This window comes from Hyla sarda, chromosome 2, assembly GCF_029499605.1.
Source record: "Hyla sarda isolate aHylSar1 chromosome 2, aHylSar1.hap1, whole genome shotgun sequence".
Taxonomy (NCBI): Eukaryota; Metazoa; Chordata; class Amphibia; order Anura; family Hylidae; genus Hyla; species Hyla sarda.
The window spans coordinates 254,675,638-254,700,380 of NC_079190.1; the positions used below are offsets into that span (position 1 = coordinate 254,675,638).

At 43.2% G+C, this 24,743-nt stretch overlaps 1 protein-coding gene across 2 annotated transcripts in view; it reads left to right on the forward strand.

The window, feature by feature from the left end:
• The window catches only part of COL9A2 (collagen type IX alpha 2 chain), a 111,227-nt gene that overhangs the window by 3,728 nt on the left and 82,756 nt on the right, over positions 1 to 24,743 (forward strand). Inside the window, exon 1 of one of the 2 annotated variants that reach the window (XM_056556996.1) lies at positions 23,291 to 23,638. The exons of the other annotated variant lie outside the window; for it this stretch is intronic. Coding sequence (XP_056412971.1) covers positions 23,618 to 23,638 — 21 coding nt within the window. The 5' untranslated portion in view covers positions 23,291 to 23,617. Of the gene's footprint in view, positions 1 to 23,290; positions 23,639 to 24,743 lie in introns of those variants that run through there. 2 annotated transcript variants of the gene reach the window in all.

A 24,743-nucleotide genomic window follows, 5' to 3' on the forward strand; every position in this document is an offset into this window, starting at 1 on the left:
GTCTGCAGGGCGGAAATTAATGAAGAAATAGAACCTTGAAAACATAAGGGACCATCTAGCCTTCCGGGGATTCAGGCATTGAGCAGTTTGAAGGTATAAAAGATTTTTAAGATCCGTATAGATGGTAACAACATGAGGAGAATCCTCCAAAGATGTCACCATTCCTCTAATGCCAACTTAATAGCGAGAAGTTCCCGATCTTCAATTGAATAATTCCTCTCAGCAGGTGAAAAGGTCTTGGGGAAGAAGCCACAGGTTACAGTCTTGCCCTTGGAGGATTTTTGAGTCAGGATGGCACCAGCTCCTACAGAGGATGAGTCTACCTCCAGATAGAAGGGTTTCTCAGGATCAGGTCTAGAGAGAACTAGTGCTGAGGCGAAGGGAGATTTTAGTCGAGAGAAAGCCTCATCGGCCTCATGAGTCCAATTCTTAGGATTACAGTTTTTTATGGTGAGAGCCACAATCGGGACGACCACAAAAAAAAAAAAAAAAAAGGAATGAACTTACGATAGTGATTAGCAAACCCCAAGAAACGCTTAATGTCCGGTGGGCCAGTAGGTCTTGGCCAGTCCAAAACTGCAGACAACTTGCCAGGATCCATCTGAAGACCTTGATCAGACACAATGTAACCAAGAAAAGGAAGACTAGATCTCTCGAATAGGCACTTCTCAAGTTTGGCATACAGACGATTATTCCTGAGGCGCTGGAGAACCTGCCAGACATGAGAATGATGATCCTCCAAGTTGGATGAGAAGATCAGTATATCATCAAGATATACCACAACACATGTGTAAAGCAAATCACGGAAAATGTCATTAACAAATTCTTGAAAGACAGCTGGGGCCTTACAGAGGCCAAATGGCATTATGAGATATTCAAAGTGTCCATCACAGGTGTTAAAGGCTGTCTTCCATTCGTCTCCTTCCCGAATCCGAATGAGGTTGTATGCTCCCCGAAGATCCAATTTGGAGAAAATCTTGGCTCCCCGTAGACGATCAAAAAGTTCAGAAATTAAAGGCAGAGGATGTCGATTTTTGTTCGTAACTTTGTTAAATCTCTAGTAGTCAATACAAGGACGAAGAAAACAATCCTTCTTCCCGACAAAGAAGAAACCAGCTCCGGCTGGAAGGAGGATTTATGGATGAAATCCTTTGGAGGTTCTCTTGGATATATTTAGCCATGGCTTGCATCTCTGGAACAGACAAAGGATGCATTTTTCCCCAGGGAGGCAAAGTCCCTGGCTGCAAATCAATAGGACAGTTTTAGGGCCAATGTGGTGGAAGAATTTAAGCCTGCTTTTTACTGAATACATCAATTGCTATAAAAAAAATGGCTATTTCAGGCCTACAGAGAGCCTCAATAGGGGTGTAGAACACTTTGGTTTGTCCTAACACGTATATGGAGTGTGCTGTGTTCATGAAACAATAATGTTATTCAGCATGACATGCAGATTACCGGCATTGCTATTAGAATCACTGCCGCAGAGAATATGGATGTGGCAGATTTTTTATGTCATTAAAATTTTATTTAAATTTTTTGGTTACCCATTCTGGTGAGCATTGAGCTGGCGGTCTGCCGCGTGGCGAGCTACCACCTGTTCCAGCCCCTGCCTCTCAGCGCACTCCCATACTGTGAGTATCCACTTGAAAAGGGAGGGACTGCAGAACCAGCAACTTGGACAGGAGCACATTTAGCTTCTGTGCCATTGGATAAGTGGGTGCATAAAGCTAGAAGTGGCTGCAGTGAAAAAGCTCGTTCTTGTATCTTACAGTCGAGCTGGTGGTCCTCCGCCAGGCGAGATACCAGCTGTTCCAGCCCCTGCCTCTCATCACCCCCCCTGACTGTGAAAGTGCGAATGTTTCATTTAATCAGTTATGGTTCATTGTTATCGCTTCAAGCTGTTTCATTGGATTCTTGTGATAATTCCACAAGTAATATGACGTCGACGACCATAGGGCCTCAGTCTTGAAAAGATTGCATTGATTTTTTTACATTTAAATAAAAAATTTATATTAGATTCCCAAGTTTAATTTCCCAGTATTTGCTTTGAATTAATATACTGTATGACCACAAAACCCAAACTAACAAGGTGTCACATGGCGGCACAATTATAGAGCCTAGAGGTGGCTGCAGCATGAGGAAACCATAATCTGGCAGAATGACACAGCCTGGAATTTGAGGCAGCATGAGGAGACCATAGGGCATCACAATCCCTAAGATTAACCTGTTGGGGACGTAGGGCGTACAGGTACGCCCTCGCGTCCTGGAACTTAAATTCGGAGGGTGTACCTGTACGCTAGTGGGAATTTCGGTCCCCGCCGGGCGGGGACCAGACCGGGATAACTGCTGATATCTATCAGCAGGCATCCCGTGGCAATGCCTAGGGGGGGGGGGGTTCTGAGACACCCCCATGTCATCAATCCAAAACGGCGATTTGCGGCGATTCCGGGCTAATCAGGTACTGATGATCCAATCGCCCAGAAAATAACAGTGATCGGAGCTGTCACAGACAGCTCCGACCAAGCTAAAGGATAGGAGCAGGAGTAGGTTAAAGTTAAAGTTAATTTCCCCCGCTCTGCCCCCCGATCGAAGTTCGGGCAGAGTGGGGGAGAAACAAGGGGGGGGGGGGGGAGAGTACCGGAGAGGAGTGGCATCTGCGGCAGTGGCAGGAGCGGCATCTGCCTCTCAGCAAAACACACATCAATTCGAGTGGCCAAATGGATAAGCTCACTCAAGGTGGATGGAGGATCTCGTGCTGCAAGAGCATCCTTGATTCTACTAGACAGTCATTTTTTTGAAAGTAGCACACAAGGCCTCATCATTCTAAGCCAGTTCAGAAGCAAGAGTGTGAAATTGTCCCCTACTGAGGGGTTCCCTTGACTGAGATTCAGAAGTGCGTCTCGGCCGAGTAGGCCCGTGCAGGTTTTTCAAAGACATTGCAAAATTCAGAGAGAAAAATCTGCAGGTTAGAAGACATTACGATCCCAGAGAGGAGTAGCCCAGGCCAGGGTTTTACTGGACAATAGACTGACCACAAACACCACTTTAGCTCGCTCCATCCGAAATTGATCAGCCATGAGCTCCAAATGAATAGAGCATTGAGTCACGAAGTCTCTACACAACTTAGGCTCTCCTTCATACTTCGAAGGCAAGGGCAAACGAAGCTTGGATCCGGAAGAAGCTGCAGGCACAGGAGGAGACACAGGAGCAAGTTGCGGCTGCTGTTGCTGCTGCTGGGCGGCTAGAAGCTGTTGCATCATGGCAGATAGTTGATTGAGTTGTTGCGCCTGATGGGCTAACTGCTGTGACTGTTGAGCCACGACGGTGTAGAGAACTGTAACATCAGGCAGGGGTACCCCAGCGGGATCCATGGCCGTATCTTACTGGAAGCAGCAAGGAGGTAGTAGATCCGCTGAGCCTGTGTGAATGATGGCTTTGGCCGTGTCAGGGAGCAGAGTCTAAGGTGCCGCTGGTATTCACCAGAGCCTGCCGCATCACAACTCGTCCACATAGGCTGCTGAGGAGAAAACGTGGTACAGGAGGGATATGGCAACTCGTAATCAGGATAGCAGAAGATCAGGGCAGGCAGCACGATAGCGAGAACGGGGACTTAGCAAGAGGTCAGTAGGCAGGCGGCACAAGAGCAAGGTCAGGTCACAGAGCAGATAGGTCAGGAACACGGTAAGGCAAGACACAATAAACGCTTTCACTAGGAGGTGCACGCTGGCGGTGTGAGAACACAAAGGAGACAGAAGAAGGATAAGGTGAGTGACGGCCCGAGATTCGCATGCGGATGCGTCCTGTGATGCGAATTCCGGGCCCGCTGGAGGACAAAGAGCGCTCACGGCCAGTGTGACCGGCCGGAGCACTCCCCGTAATAATACTGTGGTTATATTTATTTTACCATTGTCCTTTACCTGAAATATTTTATATTATCAGAGAAGATAAGGCTCTTACCCCATCTTCGGAATCATCATCCGCGTCCTCATCCTTTGAAAAGTATAACATAAACATAATTATTTCTAGCGGTTTCAATGTTACATTTGTTGTAAATTGTCTTTTTATTGTGTTTCATGTTTGGAAAGAAATTATGATTTGTCTTATATATATACCGTATTTATTGGCGTATAACACGCACCCCCATTTTAACAGGGAAATTTAAGTAAAAAAAATAAAATGTAAAATAAATGACTTTTTCTTCTGCACCTCAGTTTGGTCCCGTCCCCTCCAGTGCCACATCATTCCTTCCCATTTATCAGTCCCTTTGCCACAATTACCCCTCTCATCGCCACCCCCATGTCTCATCATCCCCCCATGTCTCATCATTTCCCCCTGTCATAGACCACTACTAGCCATACATACATTAAGAATTTAGTGCCTCCCCCACCATCATTTCCCCCTGTCTCATCATCCCCCACCCTGTCTCATCATGTTCCCCATCATTCCCCCCTCATCATTTCCCCCTGTCTCATCATCCCCCCAACCTGTCTCATCATGTCCCCCCATCATTTCCCCCTCATCATTTCCCCCTGTCTCATCATCCCCCACCCTGTCTCATCATGTCCCCCCATCATTCCCCCCTCATCATTTTCCCCTGTCTCATCATCACCCCATCCTGTCTCATCATGTCCCCCCATCATTCCCCCCTCATCATTTCCCCCTGTCTAATCATCCCCCCACCCTGTCTCATCATGCCCCCCCAACATTCCCCCCTCATCATTTCCCCCTGTCTCATCATCCCCCCACCGTCTCATCATGTCCCCCATCATTCCCCACTCATCATTTTCCCCTGTCTCATCATCCCCCACCCTGTCTCATCATGTCCCCCATCATTCCCCCCTCATCATACCCCCACCCTGTCTCATCATCCCCCCAACCTCTCATCATGCCCCCCATCATTCCCCTTTCATCATTTCCCCCTGTCTCATCATGCCCCCCCATCATTTCAACCCTTTCTCATCATCCCCCCCCCTCCCCCGCAGCCAGGTAAGGAAAATAAAAAAAACTATAAAAAAGGGGAATGATAAGGGAGGGGGGAGGTAAGAAAAATGTAAAGTCAAACTGTCACTTGTGTTCTCACCAGTACCTGTGGATAGTGCGGGAGACGCTGATTAAAATGAGCCCTACCTTGTCCAGATCTGCGCCGCCGTTCTCCCGCAATTGTAGTTTTATTATGTGTTGAAATCTTCCTGTAACTGGCACGTGTGGGGCTTCGGCGCTTAACTGGCACTGACATCAGTGCCGCTTATGAATATTCATCCCCCCTCCCTCCAGTTAGGAGCGGCAAAGAGAAGGAGAACTGGAGGGAGGGGGGATGAATATTCATATGCGGCGCTGACGTCAGTGCCAGTTAAAGGGGTACTCCGCCCCTAGACATCTTATCCTTTGGATAGGGGATAAGATGCCAGGGGCGGAGTACCCCTTTAAGCGCTGAAGCTCCGCCCGTGCCAGTTACAGGAAGATTTCAACACATAATAAAACTACAATTGTGGGAGAACGGCGGGGCAGATCAGGACAAGGTAGGGCTCATTTTAATCAGCGTCTCCTGCACTATCCACCAGTGGAGAAAACAAGTGACAGTTTTCCATAGCGGGGAGGAGACGGCGCTGGTCACCGATTTAAAGTGGCCATGGCCGTGCTGCTAATAGTTAACAAGCAGCCGCTGCTACGGCCGCTTTAAATCAGTGATCAGAAGATTTATAACACGCAGGCAAGCTTTTTGCCTTAAATGTATGTTTTAAAAGTGCGTGTTATATGCCGATAAATATGGTATTTGTATAAAATAATCGTATGCTGACATCACTTACATAGCATTGAGTTATCCACAGCCCACGGAGTCTCATCTGGTCAGGATAAATCAGTAAATATCAATTATCCAAGAGCCAGTTTAGACATATTACAGGACAAATAAGAGAATTTGCTATAGGGATTATATACACTTCATTCACCTTTAGATCCGTGTGCATATCACATGGATCCTGACTGATTAGTCATGGGTCCTGACTGATAAGTCACATGACACATGTCCACACTATGGACATTTATATGTGTGCTCAATGTTTGTAGTGCTGCAAGACATCTACAGTTTACAGTCAGATTAGATCTACCTGTTCTTGAAAATCCTCAATGGTTCGAGGCCCATTGTTCTCCTAAGTGAATAGTTAAAATATTATTGTGAGTACAGTCATACATAAAGAGTAAATTAGGACATACCAGAGCTAGGTGCTGCTACTACTATAGCTATTTTTGCACATTGTACTTTGCAGGATTTTTCTGCAAAAGGCTTACACATTTAAGAGGTTCACAGTTCATTCGTCTACAGATCAATCAGGGAGAATTATCAAAACCTGTGCAATTTGCAAAGGAAAAGTTGCCAAGTTGCCCATAGCATCCAATCTGATCGCTTCTTTCATTTTGCAGAAGCCTTGTTAAAAATTCAAGAAGTAGTCTGATTTGTTGCTATGGGCAACTGGGCAACATTTCCTCTGCAAAGGTTTTGATAAATCTCCCCCATATATATGTGCTTATCAAAGGGACCGTTGTTCAGTTGGGACTAATGTCAACACTATAGACCTACATAGACATGCATTTTATATTCACGTCCTCTCCATCGGTAGCTCACAGTATATACATCAGTATAGATATGTGCTCAGTGTTTTTGGTGCTGTAATACATATACAGTTTACAGTCAGATAAGACTTACCTGCTCTCTAAATTCTTCTATGGTTTGAAGGTCATTATTTCCCTTTAATATGTAAATAGATAACATATAATTGTAAGTACAGTTATATACAGAGAGTATATTAGGACATACCAGATCTAGATTCTTTTACCACTAGTGCTATTTCTGTACATGGTACTTTGCAGGACTTTTCTGCAACAGCCCATTAATATCTGATTATTGGTTGGCTGACATCCAGCACCCTTCTGATCAGCTATAACCATGGTGCCTACATACAGAGAACAGAGCTGGAAGCAGAATACACTGTATAGTGGTCATGCTCTGTTACTGCATCTCAGCTCCCATTTAAGTGGATGAGAGCTCAGCTTCAGAAACCCAGCACTGCTCTGGCATCCAGCTGATCATTGGAGGTGTCGGATGTGGTCCTTAGAACACTCAACTGTTAATGGCTTATCCTTAGGATAGGCCAGTGATTCCCAAACAGGGACCCTCCAGCTGTTACTAAAAACTACAACCCCCAACATTCCCAGACAACCAAAGGCTAGCTGGGCATGCTGGGTGTGGTAGTTTTGCAAAAGCTGGAAGTACACTGTTTGGAAAACACTGGAATAGGCCAACAGTGAAAATGTCAGTGAAAACCTGATTAATGGCATAGTAACATAAAGAAAAGACAGAAAACAAGCATTAAAGCGTACCCGTCAGATCCAACAAATTTTTTTTTTTTATATATCACTCAGTACCTAGTCCTGACCATGTCTAGCAACTTTATTTTTATTTTTTTATTACACTTTTAATTTAGCTCACTAGTCTGAATTTCTCTCAAAGGGAGGCGTGGCCTCACTGTGCAGGTCTCCGCCCCCTCCCTCAGTATGCTGCCTGCTCACATCTCCCCAAGCGTTAACAAAACTACAACTCCCAGCTTGTCCTCACTGACAGTAGCGGGACACAAGCTGACAGTGGGAGGATTTTTCCTGCAGATGTGAGCCCTGCACTCACAGCTGTCAATCAAGGAAGTGTGTCCATGACATAGGGGATGACGCATGGACACAGAGCGACTAGTATGTGTCCAAGCAGGCAGGGGGGCAGTTGTTTGACTGGCTTTTTCATTATGAAATACTGAAAAATTTCTAATGAAAGCAATTGCAAAACCTATTGGTTTTGCATGCTTTACAATATATCAAAAGTTTTTGTATCTGACAGTGCCCATTTAAGTATAGCACAGCATAGATGCAGCTTTTATTTAATGTGGAATTAAAATATAGTGGAAAAGTTCATCTATTTTCTGCTCCTTTATTGTTCGATAAGTTAGTTTCAAGGTATGAGTGTATGACAATACAGATGCAGCATACTGTAATATTACTTCTAGTATTACTTACAGCCATCCTCATGATTTCATCAATGGACATAGGTGGAGGCTGCAAAAGAACATGTTATACTTAGGTTTTCTTTATTACTTTCAGAGATATAATTTAGACTTTTTGACAATATTATTAAACTTTTTGTTCTCTGAAACATATGTCATTTTTTATTTGTGGATCTTTGATGTCTGCCTTACCCTCTGTAAGGCTAAGTCTCCACTTGTTTTTTTTTTTTGGGCAAAACGCCAAGAAAAATGCCAATTCTGCCGCATGGTGTTTTTTTGGCCAAAAAACCCTGTGGTCAGATGTTAGCTGTAAATCAATGAGAAATCGCAAATTTCTAATTCCACTTGGCGTTTTTTCACTTTGGCGTTTTTTAATCCTTTTGGCATTTTTTCACTTTTATTGCGGGTTTTTTCAGCTCCTTGGCGTTTTGAAAAAAATACTGTATGTCGCTCAAACCGCGTTTTTAGTCAAAATCGTGGCGCTTTGCTCCAATAGAAGTCTATGGGAGTGAGAAAATGACAAGAAAAACGATATGTGGGTTTAACTTTGGCATTTTTGCAGGCGGTTTTTAATCTTTTTTGGACTTTAGCGATCCAAAAAAGTCATGGAGATACCTGTTTTGAATAAAATTTCGTAGGGTACCATTAAAAAAAATGTAAAAAAAAGATACAGTAGTGAAGGAAAAAAATTGGTCCGCAGGTTGTAGACCACTGTTAGAGGAAGTTGTCCTCACCTGTCCCCGCCGCTCCAGACTGTGGCCGCTCGTCACCGCTGCCCTGGATGTCGCCCTCCATCGCTGTCGCCGCATCCCCGGGGTGTCCCCGCCGCTCCGGCAAGGCCTCTGCTTCCCCGACATCCACGCTCTCCGTCGCCACCATCATGTCGCTACGCACGCCGCCCCAATTGGATGACGGGACGGCGTGCGCAGCGACGTGATGACGTCGATGGAGTGCACTGACGATGCAGGGGATCCCGAAGAGGATGCGCGGGAGCCCCGAGGACAGGTAAGTGATCGTCAGCGGACCACACGGGGCACCGTAAACGGCTATACGGTGGCAGCTGAAGCAGTCTGTGCTGCCGGATTGCCGTTTATGCGATGACCCCAACATAAGAAAGCATCGTATGTTGATGCTGCCTTCAACATGCGATGGCCTCTGAGAGGCCATCGCATGTTGAAATTATCATATGTCGGGGCCATCGTAGGTCGAGGGGTCACTGTATATACGGCCGTTCAGGGGACCATAGGAGAGCGGCCGCTGCATCCATACATTATACCGGAGGATCACAGCAGGTGTCAGGAGTGATACCCGCTGTGATCTTTACATAACTGCAGGTAATACTACTCCCAACATGGAGCACACTATGCCTCATGCTGGGAGCTGTAGTACCTGCATTAATAGACAGATCGCAGCGGGTGTCATAAGTAACACTCACTGCGATCTGTCTATTAATGCAGATACTACAGCTCCCAGCATGGAGCAGAGTGTGCTCCATGTTGGTAGTAGTAGTGGCTGCTTAAGGACACATCACAGTGAATGTCACTACTGACACCCGCTGTGATCGTCCTGTCTATAGCAGAGATGGAGCGACTGTGTACATCGCTCACATCCCTGCTCTGTACTATACTCCGGCCACTCATTCATTCATCTTTTCCTCAGTGCTGTGATTGGCTGCAATCATCTGGCCAATCACAGCTCTGGGTGGAAAATATGAATGAGTGATATGAATTTCCATTGACATCACTGGCCGGAGTATAGTGCGGAGAAACGAGCGATGTATAGACCCGCTCGCATCTCTGCTATATTATGGACGATCGCATCGGGTGTCAGGACTGACACCCGGGGCGATATGTCTATAGTACAGGTACTACCACTCCCATCATGGAACAGTCTGTTCCATGCTGGGAGTAGTAGTACTACATAAAAAAAAAATTTGAGAAAAAAAAGTGAAACACACGAACACGTTATAAAAAAATAAAAAAAATTGGGTTATAAAATATATACATTGCGTTTAATAAAATGTTTTCCATCTATCTGCCCGCCCTTTCCACCTCCCTCTTTCTAGGGCTTTCTGAATCAGAGTCCCCCACTTTCTTCAGTCTCCTTGCATCAACATCTTTGAGACCACTTCACGACATCTTGGGAGGGGCCCCAGCTTCCTTCCTAGATGTCTTTCAATATTCTCAACTTAGTCAATTTTATGTACAGGCCAGGGACACACTTAAATTACACCTCCCCCTTTCCACCTTCGAGAAATTGTGTATTTCAGATTCTCGGACGTTCCGTCCAATTAGCTCCATCTATGCCCTTCTTCTTGATATGCTTCGGACTGATCCACTACCTTTTCGGATCGGTTGGGAGAAGGAATTAGCCACAGCATTCGATGATGAGGAGTGGGAGAAAGCATTCTGACTTTGCCATAAGTTGTCGATTTCCTGCAGGGCACAGGAAACTAATTACAAAATTCTAACGAGATGGTACCGGGTACCAACCCTTTTATCCAAATTTTACCCAGGTGTTTCTGATGCCTGTTGGAGGGTCAATGTCCCATATATGGTTATTATGCCTGAAACTGACTCCTTTTTGGTCCCAAGTACTGGATGTAATTCACCAATTGACGTCTATCCGTTTACCTGTGTCCCCAGGCCCCCTTCTTCTCTCCATGCTCCCACCCTCTTTGCCAAAGTGGTCCGCCCGACTAATTAGCTTTATGCTTCTGGTGGCTCGTATGGTCATCCCCCGATTGTGGAAATCTTCCTCTGCTGGCAGACTCCAGAGGGCAAGTGCAGAGACACTATCTCATGTGGGGACCGTGGATATCCTTTCTCTCCTCTGACACATACAGAACTCTCCACTTGAACTCTCAAGAAATGTCTACTGACTGATGCCTTGAGCGTGTGCCCTTACATGTGATGTCAGTCTGTCCGATGTTGGGGTCCTCACCAGTGCACCGTGCTGAAAGGTTAGTCATAGAAACATAGAATGTGTCGGCAGATAAGAACCATTTGGCCCATCTAGTCTGCCCAATAATCTGAATACTATGAATAGTCCCTGGCCCTATCTTATATGAAGGATTGCCTTATGCTTATCCCATGCATGTTTAAACTCCTTCACTGTATTTGCAGCGACCACTTCTGCAGGAAGGCTATTACATGCATCCACTACTCTCAGTAAAGTAATACTTCCTGTTATTACTTTTAAACCTTTGCCCCTCTAATTTAAAACTATGTCCTCTTGTGGTATTTATTTTTCTTTTAAATATGCTCTCCTCCTTTACCGTGTTTATTCCCTTTATGTATTTAAAAGTCTCCATCATATCCCCTCTGTCTCTTCTTTCTTCCAAGCTATACATGTTAAGGTCCTTTAACCTTTTCTGGTAAGTTTTATCCTGCAATCCATGTACTAGTTTAGTAGCTCTTCTTTGAACTCTCTCTAAAGTATCTATATACTTCTGGAGATACGGCCTCCAGTACTGCGCACAATACTCCAAATGAGGTCTCACCAGTGTTCTGTACAGCGGCATGAGCACTTCTCTCTTTCTACTGCTTATACATCTCCCTATACATCCAAGCATTCTGCTAGCGTTTCCTGCTGCTCTATTACATTGTCTTCCTACCTTTAAGTCTTCTGAAATAATTACTCCTAAATCCCTCTGCTCAGATACTGAGGTCAGGACTGTGTCAAATAATCTATATTCTGCCTGAGGGTTTTTACGGCCCAGGTGCATTATCTTGCACTTATCCACATTAAATTTCAGTTGCCAGAGTTCTGACCATTCTTCTAGTTTGCCTAAATCCTTTTCCATTTGGCGTATTCCTCCAGGAACATCAACCCTGTTACATATCTTTGTGTCATCAGCAAAAAGACATACCTTCCCATCGAGACCTTCTGTAATATCACTAATGAACATATTAAACAATATTGGTCCCAGTACAGATCCCTGAGGTATCCCACTGGTGACAAGTCCTCGCTCTGAATATTCTCCATTGACTACAACCCTCTGTTGTCTGTTACTCAGCCACTGCCTAATCCACTTAACAATATTAGAGTCCAAGCTCAATGACTGAAGTTTATTGATAAGTCTTCTATGTGGGACAGTGTCAAAAGCCTTACTAAAATCAAGATATGCAATGTCTTTTTTTAGTCACCCAGTCAAAAAAAATCAATAAGATTTGTTTGACATGATCTCCCTGAAGTAAACCCATGTTGTTTTTCATCTTGCAATCCATGGGATTTTAGATGTTCCACAATCCGATCCTTTAGTAGGGTTTCCATTAATTTCCCCACTATTGATGTCAGACTTACTGGTCTATAGTTGCTTGATTCCTCCCTACTACCTTTCTTGTGAATGGGCACAACATTTGCTAATTTCCAATCTTCCGGGATGGCTCCTGTTACCATTGATTGGTTAAATAAATCTGTTAACGGTTTTGCTAGCTCACCACTAAACTCTTTTAATAATTTTGGGTGTATCCCATCAGGCCCCTGTGATTTATTTGTCTTCACTTTAGAAAGCAAACGTAGAACTTCTTCCTCTGTAAAGACATATGCATCAAACGATTCCTTAGTTTTCCTTTCTAATGGAGGTCCTTTTCCTTTTTTTTCTTCTGTAAAAACTGAACAGAAGTATTCATTAAGGCAGTCAGCTAGCCCCTTATTCTCTTCTACATACCTTCCTTCCTTTGTTTTTAATTTAGTTATTCATTGTTTTAATTTCCTTTTTTCATTTATATATCTGAAGAATGTCTTATCCCCTTTTTTCACAGACTGAGGTAGTTTTTCTTCTGCCTGTGCTTTAGAAGTTCTTATAACTTGCTTGGCCTCTTTCTGCCTAGTCTTGTAGATTCCCCTATCTTCATTGCTCTGGGTTGTTTTATAATTACTAAATGCTAGTTTTTAGTTTTTTTAAGATTTTGGCCACTTCTGCTGAGTACCACAGTGGTCTCTTCCTTTTTCTGCTTTTACTGACAAGTCTAGTGCAAGTTTCTGTTGCCTTCAATAAAGCGTCTTTTAAGTAGTCCCATTTCTCCTGAACTCCATGTAATTTGTTCCAGTCTGATAGGGACTCATTTATGACTAATCTCATTTTTGAAAAGTCTGTTTTTCTAAAATCTAAAACTTTTGTTTTTGTGTGGTGTGACTCCTTCACTGTTCATATTAAACCACACTGATTGGTGATCACTAGATCCCAAGCTTTCTCCAACAATAACATCATATACCAAATCCCCATTTGTGAAAACCAAATCCAAAATGGCCTCCTTCCGCGTTGGCTCCTCAACCACTTGTTGTAGAGATAATCCCAGTAGGGAATTTAGAATATCTGTACTCCTGGCAGAACTAGCTATTTTGGTTTTCCAGTTTATATCTGGAAGATTGAAGTCTCCCATAATGATAACTTCTCCTTTCATTGTCATTTTAGATATTTCTTCAACTAGTAGATCATCTACTTCTTTAACTTGGCTAGGTGGTCTGTATATCACACCTACACGAGTTACTGCATGATTACCAAACTGCAACGTAACCCAAACTGACTCTGTGGTTGCCTCAATCACTTGTATTAGGTTAGATTTTATGCTATCTTTCACATATAGGGCCACTCCTCCTCCTTTCTTGCCTTCTCTGTCTCTTCTGTATAAAGAGTACCCTGGTATGGATATATCCCAGTCATTCCTTTCATTAAACCATGTCTCAGTAACAGCCACAAAATCTACATTCTCAGATGCCATTATTGACCCAAGTTCATTGATTTTATTACCTAGTCCTCTTTATTGTCTCTCTCTCCCTGTGTTTTTCTTTCTCCTTCCAACTCCTCCTGTCTTCCTTCCGGTCTACCTGGGAGAGTTCTCCCTTTCTCGTTTATTCTTGCTCTTCTCTTTTTCTTGTAGGAACACTTGTGCCAGACTAGGTGCTGATATTTTATTGTCTGCCATGTATGTAAGTGTTTATTGTTGTCATGTTGGAGTCCTAAAAGACTAGTGTTACTGCTCCTAATACGACTTATTTGCCATATTACCTATTTATTTCTTTTGGGCGCATGTGCGGCACATATTTTGGCCCCGTGGTCACTTGCACATTTACTACTTTGTATGTTTAAAATAAAATCTTTAATAAACTTTACTATTGAGAAAAAAAAATAATTCCATCACTGCTGCATTCTTTTTTTTTTTTTTGGTACCCAACAAATTTTGGGTACCAAAAACAAAATGCCAAGGTGCAATTTCCACACAAATGAAAAAAACGCCAGAAAAAAACGCCAGAAAAAAACGCATGATGACGTACATTGCACTGGCGATTTTTCAGGCGTTTTTTTCTGGCATTTTTTTTAGTCCCTAAAAGCGCAGGACAAAAAACCAAGTGGAGACTTAGCCTAAAGGATTTCCAGTCTTGTATAATGTTTAGTAGTGGTATCCCAGCACCAAAGACTGACCTGTGGACTGCGGATCTCCTCGGGCATTCCTGCGGCACAGGTGTTGGGCCCACTAAGTTACTATCTGTTATGTTTAATATGATCCAGCACTTTATGAGATACTTTATTATGTTACTTATGTACCGTTAAAAGTGAGGAGCAGTGTAAACCAGGTGACCATGCCTGACCAATGGAACCTCTAAATTCTGTAGTATATAGTATAGTGGGGGAGGAGTCATTCCAGACTAGTGTTAAGCTCAAGTGTGGTAAAGAGGTGTAGTCGTGTGTAGAGAAACTCTAAGGGAAGCCCAAGAACAAATCTATTTTCAATTCTATCCAGCCTTTCTGCAAGTGATCCCCCATACAGTGGAAAGTCAAGCCCTGTCGGAGAAAGCAATTGTACCATGTCAGAACCCTAGCCGGAGTAGAGAATCTACAGTCTCTAATCTCAAATATATATTGGAATACAAGTCCCTAATCTCAAGTCAGTATTAATCAAGTGGGTGAAAAGCACCATAAGTCCCACCAAGGCAACAGGGCTCCCAAGGGTTTCAGTGCATCCCTTCTACTCTGCTCCAGATGTTGTGTAATAACATCTGCACCCTGCTAGGTGTGACAGTTGTGGGGTTTCGATCCACCCCACTGGACCACCAGGGAGTATTAAAAGGTCCCTTTAGATGCCACCGTCAGCTTTGACAGCGGCATCTAAAGGCTTAAAAGCTGTCCACATGTTGGTTACTATCAGTGACTCCCAGCTACAGGAATCTGCCTTGGGCCACCGGGTATGGAGCGGGCACTAGTCAGGGGCCCGCTCCAAACACATTGAGCACCTCCCTATTTATTATTATTTTTTGTTTAAATAAGAGGGGCTCGCCAGTGCGGCTCTGCTTGCCTGATGCAGGGCTAAATGCTTTAAAAATGTACCTGCCCGGCGCCCGGAACTACATGTCCCGTGCGTCAAGCGTTAGGATTTCCACTTCCCTGACATATATAGTAATCAAAAAATGTTGCAGTATCTTGTAATACCTTTTTTATTGGACTAAAAAAGGTATTCTATTTGCTTATCTCTACAAAATTCTGTTAGTCCAATAAAGAAGGTATTAAAAAATACTGCAACATTTTTTGATTTTGTATCTGGCATAAAAGGTTTCTGAAAAATAAAGACTTCAATTTGATTGGTTGCTATGGGCAACTGCTCCACTGTTCCTCTGCACAAGGTTTGATGAATCTCCCCGATAGAGTATAGTGACATTAGCAGTTTCTAGGCTCTACTACTGACAGTGTTGCAGTAATAGGCAATAAGGGCTGCAGCTATTATCCAAGAAAGGTTGTAGCCTTCTTCTTCCTCTGGACAGTGATCCATATCTTCAGTCTTCTTTAAGTCACCCCTCTAAGCTTTCTAGATGGTTTCTGAGCAAAGGAGCGGGATCAGAAACATAAGTCTTGTTAAAAGATGTGCCTAGTAATGCACATACGCTCTGTGGATTTTTAAAGAAATCTAACTGAAAATTTTCCATATATAAGTAAACTATAGCAGCATTGCAATCCAGAATAAAGGATCTTTAGTGGCCCAGTATATTGCGTCACCCTAAAGGGGTTTTATACACAACAGGGGAGATTTATCAATACCTGTCTAGTGGAAAAGCTGCTGAGTTGCCCAAAACAACCAATTGGATCCCTTCGCTTATTTCTCAGAGGCCTTTTCAGAAATGAAAGAAGCAAACGGATTGGTTGCTATGGGCATTTTTTCTTCTAGTCAAGTTTGATAAATCTCCCCCAATATGTCTGCCAAAGCAGATAAAAGCAAGAATAAAGAGACAATAAAGATTAAATTACAGTGTCATGTAACCCATTCCTAATAAATTGGTCAGTGGGTACAATAGTCTGTATACCATCAACAACACGGGACTAGAGTTAGTATATAAGCTGAAAATAGGCTACCTATAGCTCTCAGTACAGGGTGAGGATCGAATCACTCCTGTACCTGGCAACCAGGATATAGTCATATGATCAGTAGAACTACGTACACCAGGATGCACGTCTAAAAAAGATTGCCTACATGTCAGGTACAGGAGTGATTTGATCCTCACGCTGTACTGAGAGATACAAGTAGCCTATTTTCATCTTACACACTAACTCTAGTCCCATGTTGTGCATAGTACACGGACTATGGTACTGGCCAATACCTGCTCACTAACCTATTTATTAGAAATAGGTTACATTGCACTGTAATTTCATCTTTATTCTCTAGTGAGGTTCTGTGCATTATACTTTTTTATTAAAGGGGTACTCCACTGGAAAAAAAAATAAAAAAAATCAACTGGTGCCAGAAAGTTAAACAGATTTGTAAATGACTTCTATTTAAAAATCTTAATCCTTCCAGTACTAATCATGCTGTTATATGCTTCACAGGAGGCTCTTTTCTTTTTGAACTTCCTTTCTGTCTGACCACAGTGCTCTCTGCTGACACCTCTGTCCATGTCAGGAACTGTCCAGAGCAGGAGAGGTTTGCTATGGGGATTTGCTTCTACTCTGGACAGTTCCTAAAATTGACAGAGGTGTCAGCAGAGAGCACTGTGGTCAGACAGAAAGGAAAAAAAAAAAAAGAACTTCCTGTGGAGCATATGACAGCTGAGAAGTACTGGAAGGATTAAGATTTTTAAATAGAAGTAATTTACAAATTTGTTCAACTTTCTGGCAACAGTTGATTTAGAGAAAAATGTTTTCCAGTGGAGTACCCCTTTAAAATCTAACTGCATCCTCTCTGTCTGCTTCGGCAGACATATTGGAGGAGACCGGTTTTGATAAATGTCCCCCATTATCAGTATTTAGTTCAGTCTGACCTGCCAGTGACTTATTGTGGCCTATTCTGTTTAATTACCTAAAAGGAGTTGATCACTTTAATAAAACTTGTATTGACTCCTTAAAGGAGATGTCCAGAAACTGATCTGTCCTGCGGATAGGGGATAAACGTCTGATCGCGGGGGTCCTGTACCTAGCACGTCAGCTGGTCGAAACAGTCGAAATCATCTCTATGTCTCTGCCTCTCCCATAGACCTAATTGGGGGGAGTGTTTCGACCAGCTGATGTGCTGGGTACGAAACTCGCACAAGCAGAGCAGAGCTGGGGCCGAGCCAGGGCCCCGTACAGGAGATTGCTGGGGGATCCGACTGCTGGGATAGGGGATAAATTTCTTGCAGATAGGGAATACATTTCTTACTGCTGGACATCTTCTTTAAGAGCGTTTTCACATGTACACGTTCATATTTGATGTGCAGGATTTTATGCTGTTGATTTCAATGTAAACTAAATGACTGAACACAGCTTCAAATCCTGTGCATAAAATCCTGCACATCAAATATGCACAGAATACTGTACTTGTAAATAGACCCTAAGGATGCAAGAATTTTTCATTTTTGCACTTTCCTTTTTTCCTCCTCACGATCTAATAGCAAAAACATTTTCAATGTTTGATTACAAAAATATCGAATTGAAATTGGATTTTGTTTTATTTTACGACTTTTAAAAAACTATAACTTTTTATACAAAAATGAGTATGACTAAAATTGTCCTTTCCTGAACCCTATATAACTTTCATTATTCTGTATACAGGGCAGTATGTTTTTAGTGCCATGATCTGTACTTTTTATTGGTGCCATTTTTGTTTTGATGGGACATTTTAATCATAACCATTCGGTTTCATTTACATTATATTTTAATAGATCAGATATTTCCGCATATGCTTATGTTTATTTTTGTTTACATTTTTTATTTGAAAAATGGGAAATAGGGTGTGATTCAAAGTTTTATTAGGGAATATATATTTTTTACATTTTACTCATCATTTTTAAATCCATGTAGAGATATTTGAGGGGACACAACATTAGGCACTGTTATACAGGCTGTGCACTCACTACTTTTCATTGTATGCATTTATACAAATACAAAATATATACAAAAAGAGAGATTAATTGGTACATGGAGGATGTATAGCAGTGATCTCAAACTGCTGCCAACAGCGGTCCGGGCATGCTGGGGTTGAAGTTTTGCAACATATTCAGGGCCAAAGTTTGAGACCAATGATGTATATGATGTAGCACACGGCAAGACAGCAGTTGGAGCCAATACAATGGAAACAGTTAGGCTGGTGGTGATATACAGGAGGACCAAGGACTGGAGAAATGTAGTCTTCAGTAGATAAGTGTCAAAAAAAGCTAGTCTACTAGGCACATGGGCCCAGATTTATTAGAAAACTGTTCTGATTTTCCCTCCGTTACCAATTACAGCTCATCTTTTATTTCTCAAGTTCTCCATCCATCATGTAGACTTTAGGAGGAGACAGACTATGCAGAGCTTTACATGTAGGTGTGAAAATGATGTGGAGATGCATCAGAACTAGTACAAAGAGTAGTACTTACCAACAGATGTTCTGGATTGTGTTACAAATTTGTGCAATCAAAATCAGGTGTTTGTAAAAGGGCAAAAGGTGTAAAATTGCTTCTTAGAGATCACAAGCTGCCTGAAGAGTTCAAACAACTCAACTGACCAGTGCAGGCGGTCAGTGGCCTTACCAGGCAGTTCTGTTCTTAACGTTCAGTGCCAGTGACCAATCACGAGCTGATATGCCAGTCACATGACTTCTCCTTTGTGCCGATTCATTTGAAAAGCACAAATTCACATCTTAGGAAATATATTTTCTGAAGGGTTAAGGGGTAAACAGAAGGGGTATACAGCACTGCAGTCAGATTAAATAATGCAAATATAGGCAGCAGATATATATAATTCGGGTTGAGAATTACATAATCTTGTCTGCTAAGCTATTTTGTGGGCTTATATATACTATAACCTTGTGACCATGGCAAAGTACAGACATGCAAAGGGAGACACTACACTTAGAAAATCTTATCCATGTGATGTTCTCCAGACTCAGGTGGGCACACTGAGGCAAATACAAGATCCAGTGTAAAGACTATAAGGTCCTTGTACTTTAAAGGGGTACTCCGATTTAGAAAATTATGACCATGGGGGTCTGACTGCTGCGATCCCCTGGGATCTCTTGCTTGGCACTCCAGCACTCCTCGTGCATGAATCTAGGGTCGACATGCCCCCTCCATACATCTCTATGGGAGAGCTGGAGTTACACTGCTTCTTGCCTCCTTATGTTTAGTCAGAAGATTACACACTTTTCAAACTTTCGACTTTTGCCACACATAGTAAGAAATGACAGTTTAAACCTTCAGAAAAAAGGACAGTAAAACATGAATGGGGAGAGTGCAAAATAGGTACAATCATTTTAGTAAGAGTATGATTTTAAATGATGCCAGCCTACCCAGCCATGAAACCTCCGCTTTACTATATATACCTACATTTTCTTGAAAGGTCTGAAAGGAGTTATCTCATACTAAAAACGTATCCCATATCCACAGGATCGCGGGGCCGGGGCTCAGTACAGGAGATCATGGGGGTCCCAGCAGTCAGACCCCCCGCAATTTAAAACTTATCCCCTATCCTGCATATAGGGAATACGTTTTTTAGTATGAGACTTCTCCTTTAAAGGAAAATTGTCACCTGCACTATAATCTGATCGACCGGGTAATAGTGCGGGTGAACAGGAGACCGATGCGGGGGCTCGGACTGCTATACCTACCTGCAGTCTGGAACCCCGATCCCTCAAAGGTCCCCCTCTTTCAGCGCTAACTTGCGCTCTGGAGGCGGGCCCACTGGCTGGATTAAATATTCCTAAGCGCTGGTCACGTGAGCACTCGTGCCTACTGAGCGCTCACGTGACCAATGCTTATAAGTATTTAAATCCAGCCAGCGGACCCCCCTCCAGAGCACAAGTCAGCGCTGAAAGAGGGGGACATTTGGAGTATCGGACTGCAGGTAGGTATAGCAGTCCAAGACCCCGCATCAGTCTCCTGTTTACCCGCACTATAACCTGGTGTATCAGGTTATAGTGCGGGTGAACTGGTGACCATTTTCCTTTAAGAAAGGGGATATAATTGGCCGAATATAAAGATTTAGAGGAATAAGAGAAATAATGTCTACATATTTAATACCATTACCAGTCAAGGGAATAATGCATGAGCAAAGATAGGAGCAAGCTAGGTGGCAGATTCGAGGGAAGGATTTTTGTCTGTTAAAGGGGTACTCTGCCCATAGACATCTTATCCCCTATCCAAAGCATAGGGGATAAGATGTCTGATCGCGGGGGTCCCGCCGCTGGGGACCCCCAAAATCTCTCCCAAAATCTCTCTGTCTGAGTACTCCTGATACAGGGGCCGGAGTATCGTGACATCACGCCCCATGCCCCCTCCCATAGGGTTGAATTGAGGACATGACATCACAAGGGGGTGGAGCCGTGTCATCACGATACTCCGGCCCCTGTATCTTGAGTCATCAGACATGGAGCGATCTTCACTCCATGCAGCTGAGGGCAAGTGGGTGCTGCAGGAGAGATTGTGGGCGCGATCAGGCATCTTATCCTCTATACTTTGGATAGGAGATAAGATATTTAGGGGCGGAGTACCCCTTTAAGGCTATAATAACACACTGTGCCAAAGTGTGACTGTAGGGAATAAGCTGCTTCTATAGGCTGTTTAGGTGGAGCCAAGGTTAATATGATACATTTACATAAATGGTGTGTGTGTGTGTGAAGTGCTAAATTCTGTTTTCAGTGAATCAAGTAAATGCAGTGTAATGTGCAATTGTTAACCCTCTGCACGCTGGAGAAGTGTATGCATGTTATGATAGAAAAATCTAGAGAGACAAGTGCAATAATAATAATACAGTTACCTAGGCCTTCTGCACCTGAAAGAGAAACAGACAGCAGGTTTACTGACACTAACCTAGGTATAAAGGTAGATGTGCGGGTGACTTGTTTCTAAGGCTTCTTACCGCCGTTCAGGAGAAAACCATCTTGTTGCTTATATGGTAATTTCTTCTTATATGCAATGGAGGCGGGCTGCTTCTGTATGAGCAATGCTTTCTCCTGCCCACTGCGGCTGATCACACTGCCCTGTCATGAATATTCATCCCTGGTTTACTTGTGCGGCATGATGGGGCAGTGATATTGGCCAGAGCTGGCGATCATTATGTCATCACATGTCACAGTAATATGGCTGTTATTGCAAAATTGTGGTGAAAAAAAGACAATTGCTGAGATTTATCAAAACCTATGCAGAGGAAAAATTGACCAGCTGCCCATAGCAACCAGAGGCTTTTTAAAAAAAAGAAGAAATTCGATTGGTTATTGATCAACTTTTCTTCCGCACAGTCCACTTCAATTAGCTCATCATCAGAGGTGCCAGGATTCAGACCCCCCACCAACCTAATCTAGGTGGCCTATACTAGGAATAGGCCATTATTAAAAGGGTACTCCGCCTCTAAACATCTTATCCCCTTAGCAAAGGATAGGGGATAAGATGTCTGATTGAGGGAGTCCGACTGCTGGAACCCACCTCCGCAATCTCCGGCACAGCACCCCAGTCATCCGGTGCACAGAGCGAATTCCACTCCGTGCGGGATGATGGGCAACCAGAACTGTCATGCCCCCTTTATTCATGTCTATGGGAGAAGGCTGGACATCACGCACTCTCCCATAGACATGAATGGAGGGGGCATAGCGTGACATCATGAACATGGAAGCTCCAAGCTTCCATGTTCAGAAAGCCGTGGTGCTGGCCCCGAGATCGGAGGAGGTCCCAGCGGTTAGCACACCCGCTATAATCCTTTGAATAAGGGATAAGATGTCTAGGGGTGGAGTACCCCTTTGAGTAAAATAAAACCCTTTTTATCTTGCTTCATCGAGCTTACACAACGTATGTGCACTGACTGATGGAGCTTTAACAAATATGGCTCACTTCTTGGGTGTAAATTTATCTAAACAACAACAAAGATGGTCTCAAATGGCAGGAGGTGCTCAACCCTAAATGCAGTTGTGCATATATACTGGGGGAGCAAATCCTGCCCTTGTGGTCTGTTGCTAAGGGTGATCCCCAGCATAAAAATGCATACAATGGAGGATGCCTGCAACAGACAACAAGTGCCACAATGGCATCCTACACCAGATAAACAGTGTGCATGTGTAACAATTAGAATACAATACAGGAATTTAGGTGCACTACTGTGGTACATTTATACAATGACATGGGCTATCACTCAACACTGATGTTAAAATTGAGACATTCGCCAGTATATCCTTAGATGAAGGACATACCAGAGCCCGCACACCAATGCCAAGGTTTCTCAAGTGGCATGGGACCTAACACTAAACCTACCTGTGTGTGATAAGCAAAACCAGGGGCCAGTGCGCGATTACAGCAGCATTACGCCCGAGCAGGCTGTAAGTCGGGCCTAATGCTGCTGTAATTGCCCACTTCCCCTGGTTTTGCTTATCACGCACAGGTAGGTTTAGTGTTAGGTCCCGTGCCACTTGAGAAACCTTGGCGTTGGTGTGCGGGCTCTGGTGTGTCCTTCACATAAGGATATACTGGCGAATGTCTCAATTTTAACATCAGTGTTGAGGGATTAGCTAATGTCATTGTACACATCTACCACAGTAGTGCACCTAAATTCCTGTATTGTAAATTTATCTAATCCTGTGTAGAGGAACAGAAGTTCATTTGCCCATACTAAGCAATTATTGTTTTTTTTCTTTTTTTTTTTCTTTGCTGTTCTCAGACCTTTTTTTTTTTCAAGTTAAATAAGCAATTTGATTGTTTGCTATAGCCAACTGCACCACTTTATCTCTACACAGGTTTGGCTAAATCTTTACCATTGCACATGCGTCTCTAATGTTGCTTTCAGCAGCCACATGTTTGTTTGTGCTTTAGAGGGGCATTCCATGAATTTTTTTTTATTGACTATGCTACAGGGGCTGTAAAGTTGGTGTAGTTCATAATAAAGTGTCTGTACCTGTGTGTGACCATTTTCTCACAATTCTTCTGTGATTTTCACCCCAATATTTCTTTTTAACAGGGAGCCTGTCTGCTTCAAGGGAGGGGTGGCTGATGTGTGGGAGGGAGGAAAATGGAATTATGGGATTTGTAGGCAAAGAAGAAAACTCAAAAAAGGAAATGCCAGTTCACAAAAAGATAGCCCAGTGTTATGGTAATCTCGCAACATAGCCCTTTAGCCTAAAGACAAGTGCAGATCCTTCCTAAGCATGTCCATTACTGCCTGCCAGGTATGTACTAAAATCACCTTATGGTGGAGAACCCCTTTAAAGCAAGTTTGCTTGCAAGTGTACTGTAGTCTCAACTCTGTCTTAACATTGCAGCTATAAACTCTTAAAGGGGTACTCCGCCCCTAGATATCTTATCCTCTATCCAAAGGATAGGGGATAAGATGTCAGATCGCGGGGTCTCACCGGTGGGGATCCCCGTGATCTCAGCTGCAGCACGCCGCTGTCATTACTGTTTGCTCTGTGCGTAATGACGGGCAATACAGGGGCGGGAGTATCGTGACGTCAGGGCTCCGCCCCCTCAATACAAGTCTATAGGAGAGGGTGTGTTGGCCATCACGCTCCCTCCCATAGACTTACATTAAGGGGGCGGGCAGTGACGTCACGAGGGGCGGAGACATGATATCACGAGGGTCGGAGCCGTGATGTCATGATGGTCCAAACCCATGTATCGCCTGTCATTACGCACAGAGGGAGTTTGCTCTGTGCAGTAATGAAAGCGGGTTGCTGCAGCCGAGATCCCGGGGGTCCCCAGTGGCAGGACCCCCGCAATCTGACATCTTATCCCCTATCATTTGGATAGGGGATAAGATATCCTGGCGTTGAGTACCCCTTTAATACAAACATTATCAAAGTAATGAGGGTTTGTACATTATTCTTCCTAGTCCTTGCTACCTACTGTTGGCTTTTGGGGACATCTTTCACAACCTGTGCAGAGGAAATCTTACTATTTTTTTCCATAGCCATAATTTTTTATTTTATTTTAAATTTTAAGATGATTTATGAAAAATAATGTAAGCAATTGGATAGGTTGCTATTCACAGCAGGGCTTTTTTTTCCAATTAACACATTAGTCAAAATATCCACAATAGGATATTTTTTTTCACTTGATCATAACTCTGTGTTATGTTAACAGAGACATACTGATATTGCAAACACTTTACAAGTGTAAGTGTCTGTGTAACGTAGCCAAATGTACGGTATTTGCCTTAGTTATTTTCTGTTCATATAATAAATTACACAATAGTTTATTGAAGTTCCATAAATATATGTAGTTTAGTTATTTGTTGATTCTAAAAAAAGACATTACAATAGTAGGGTCAAATCT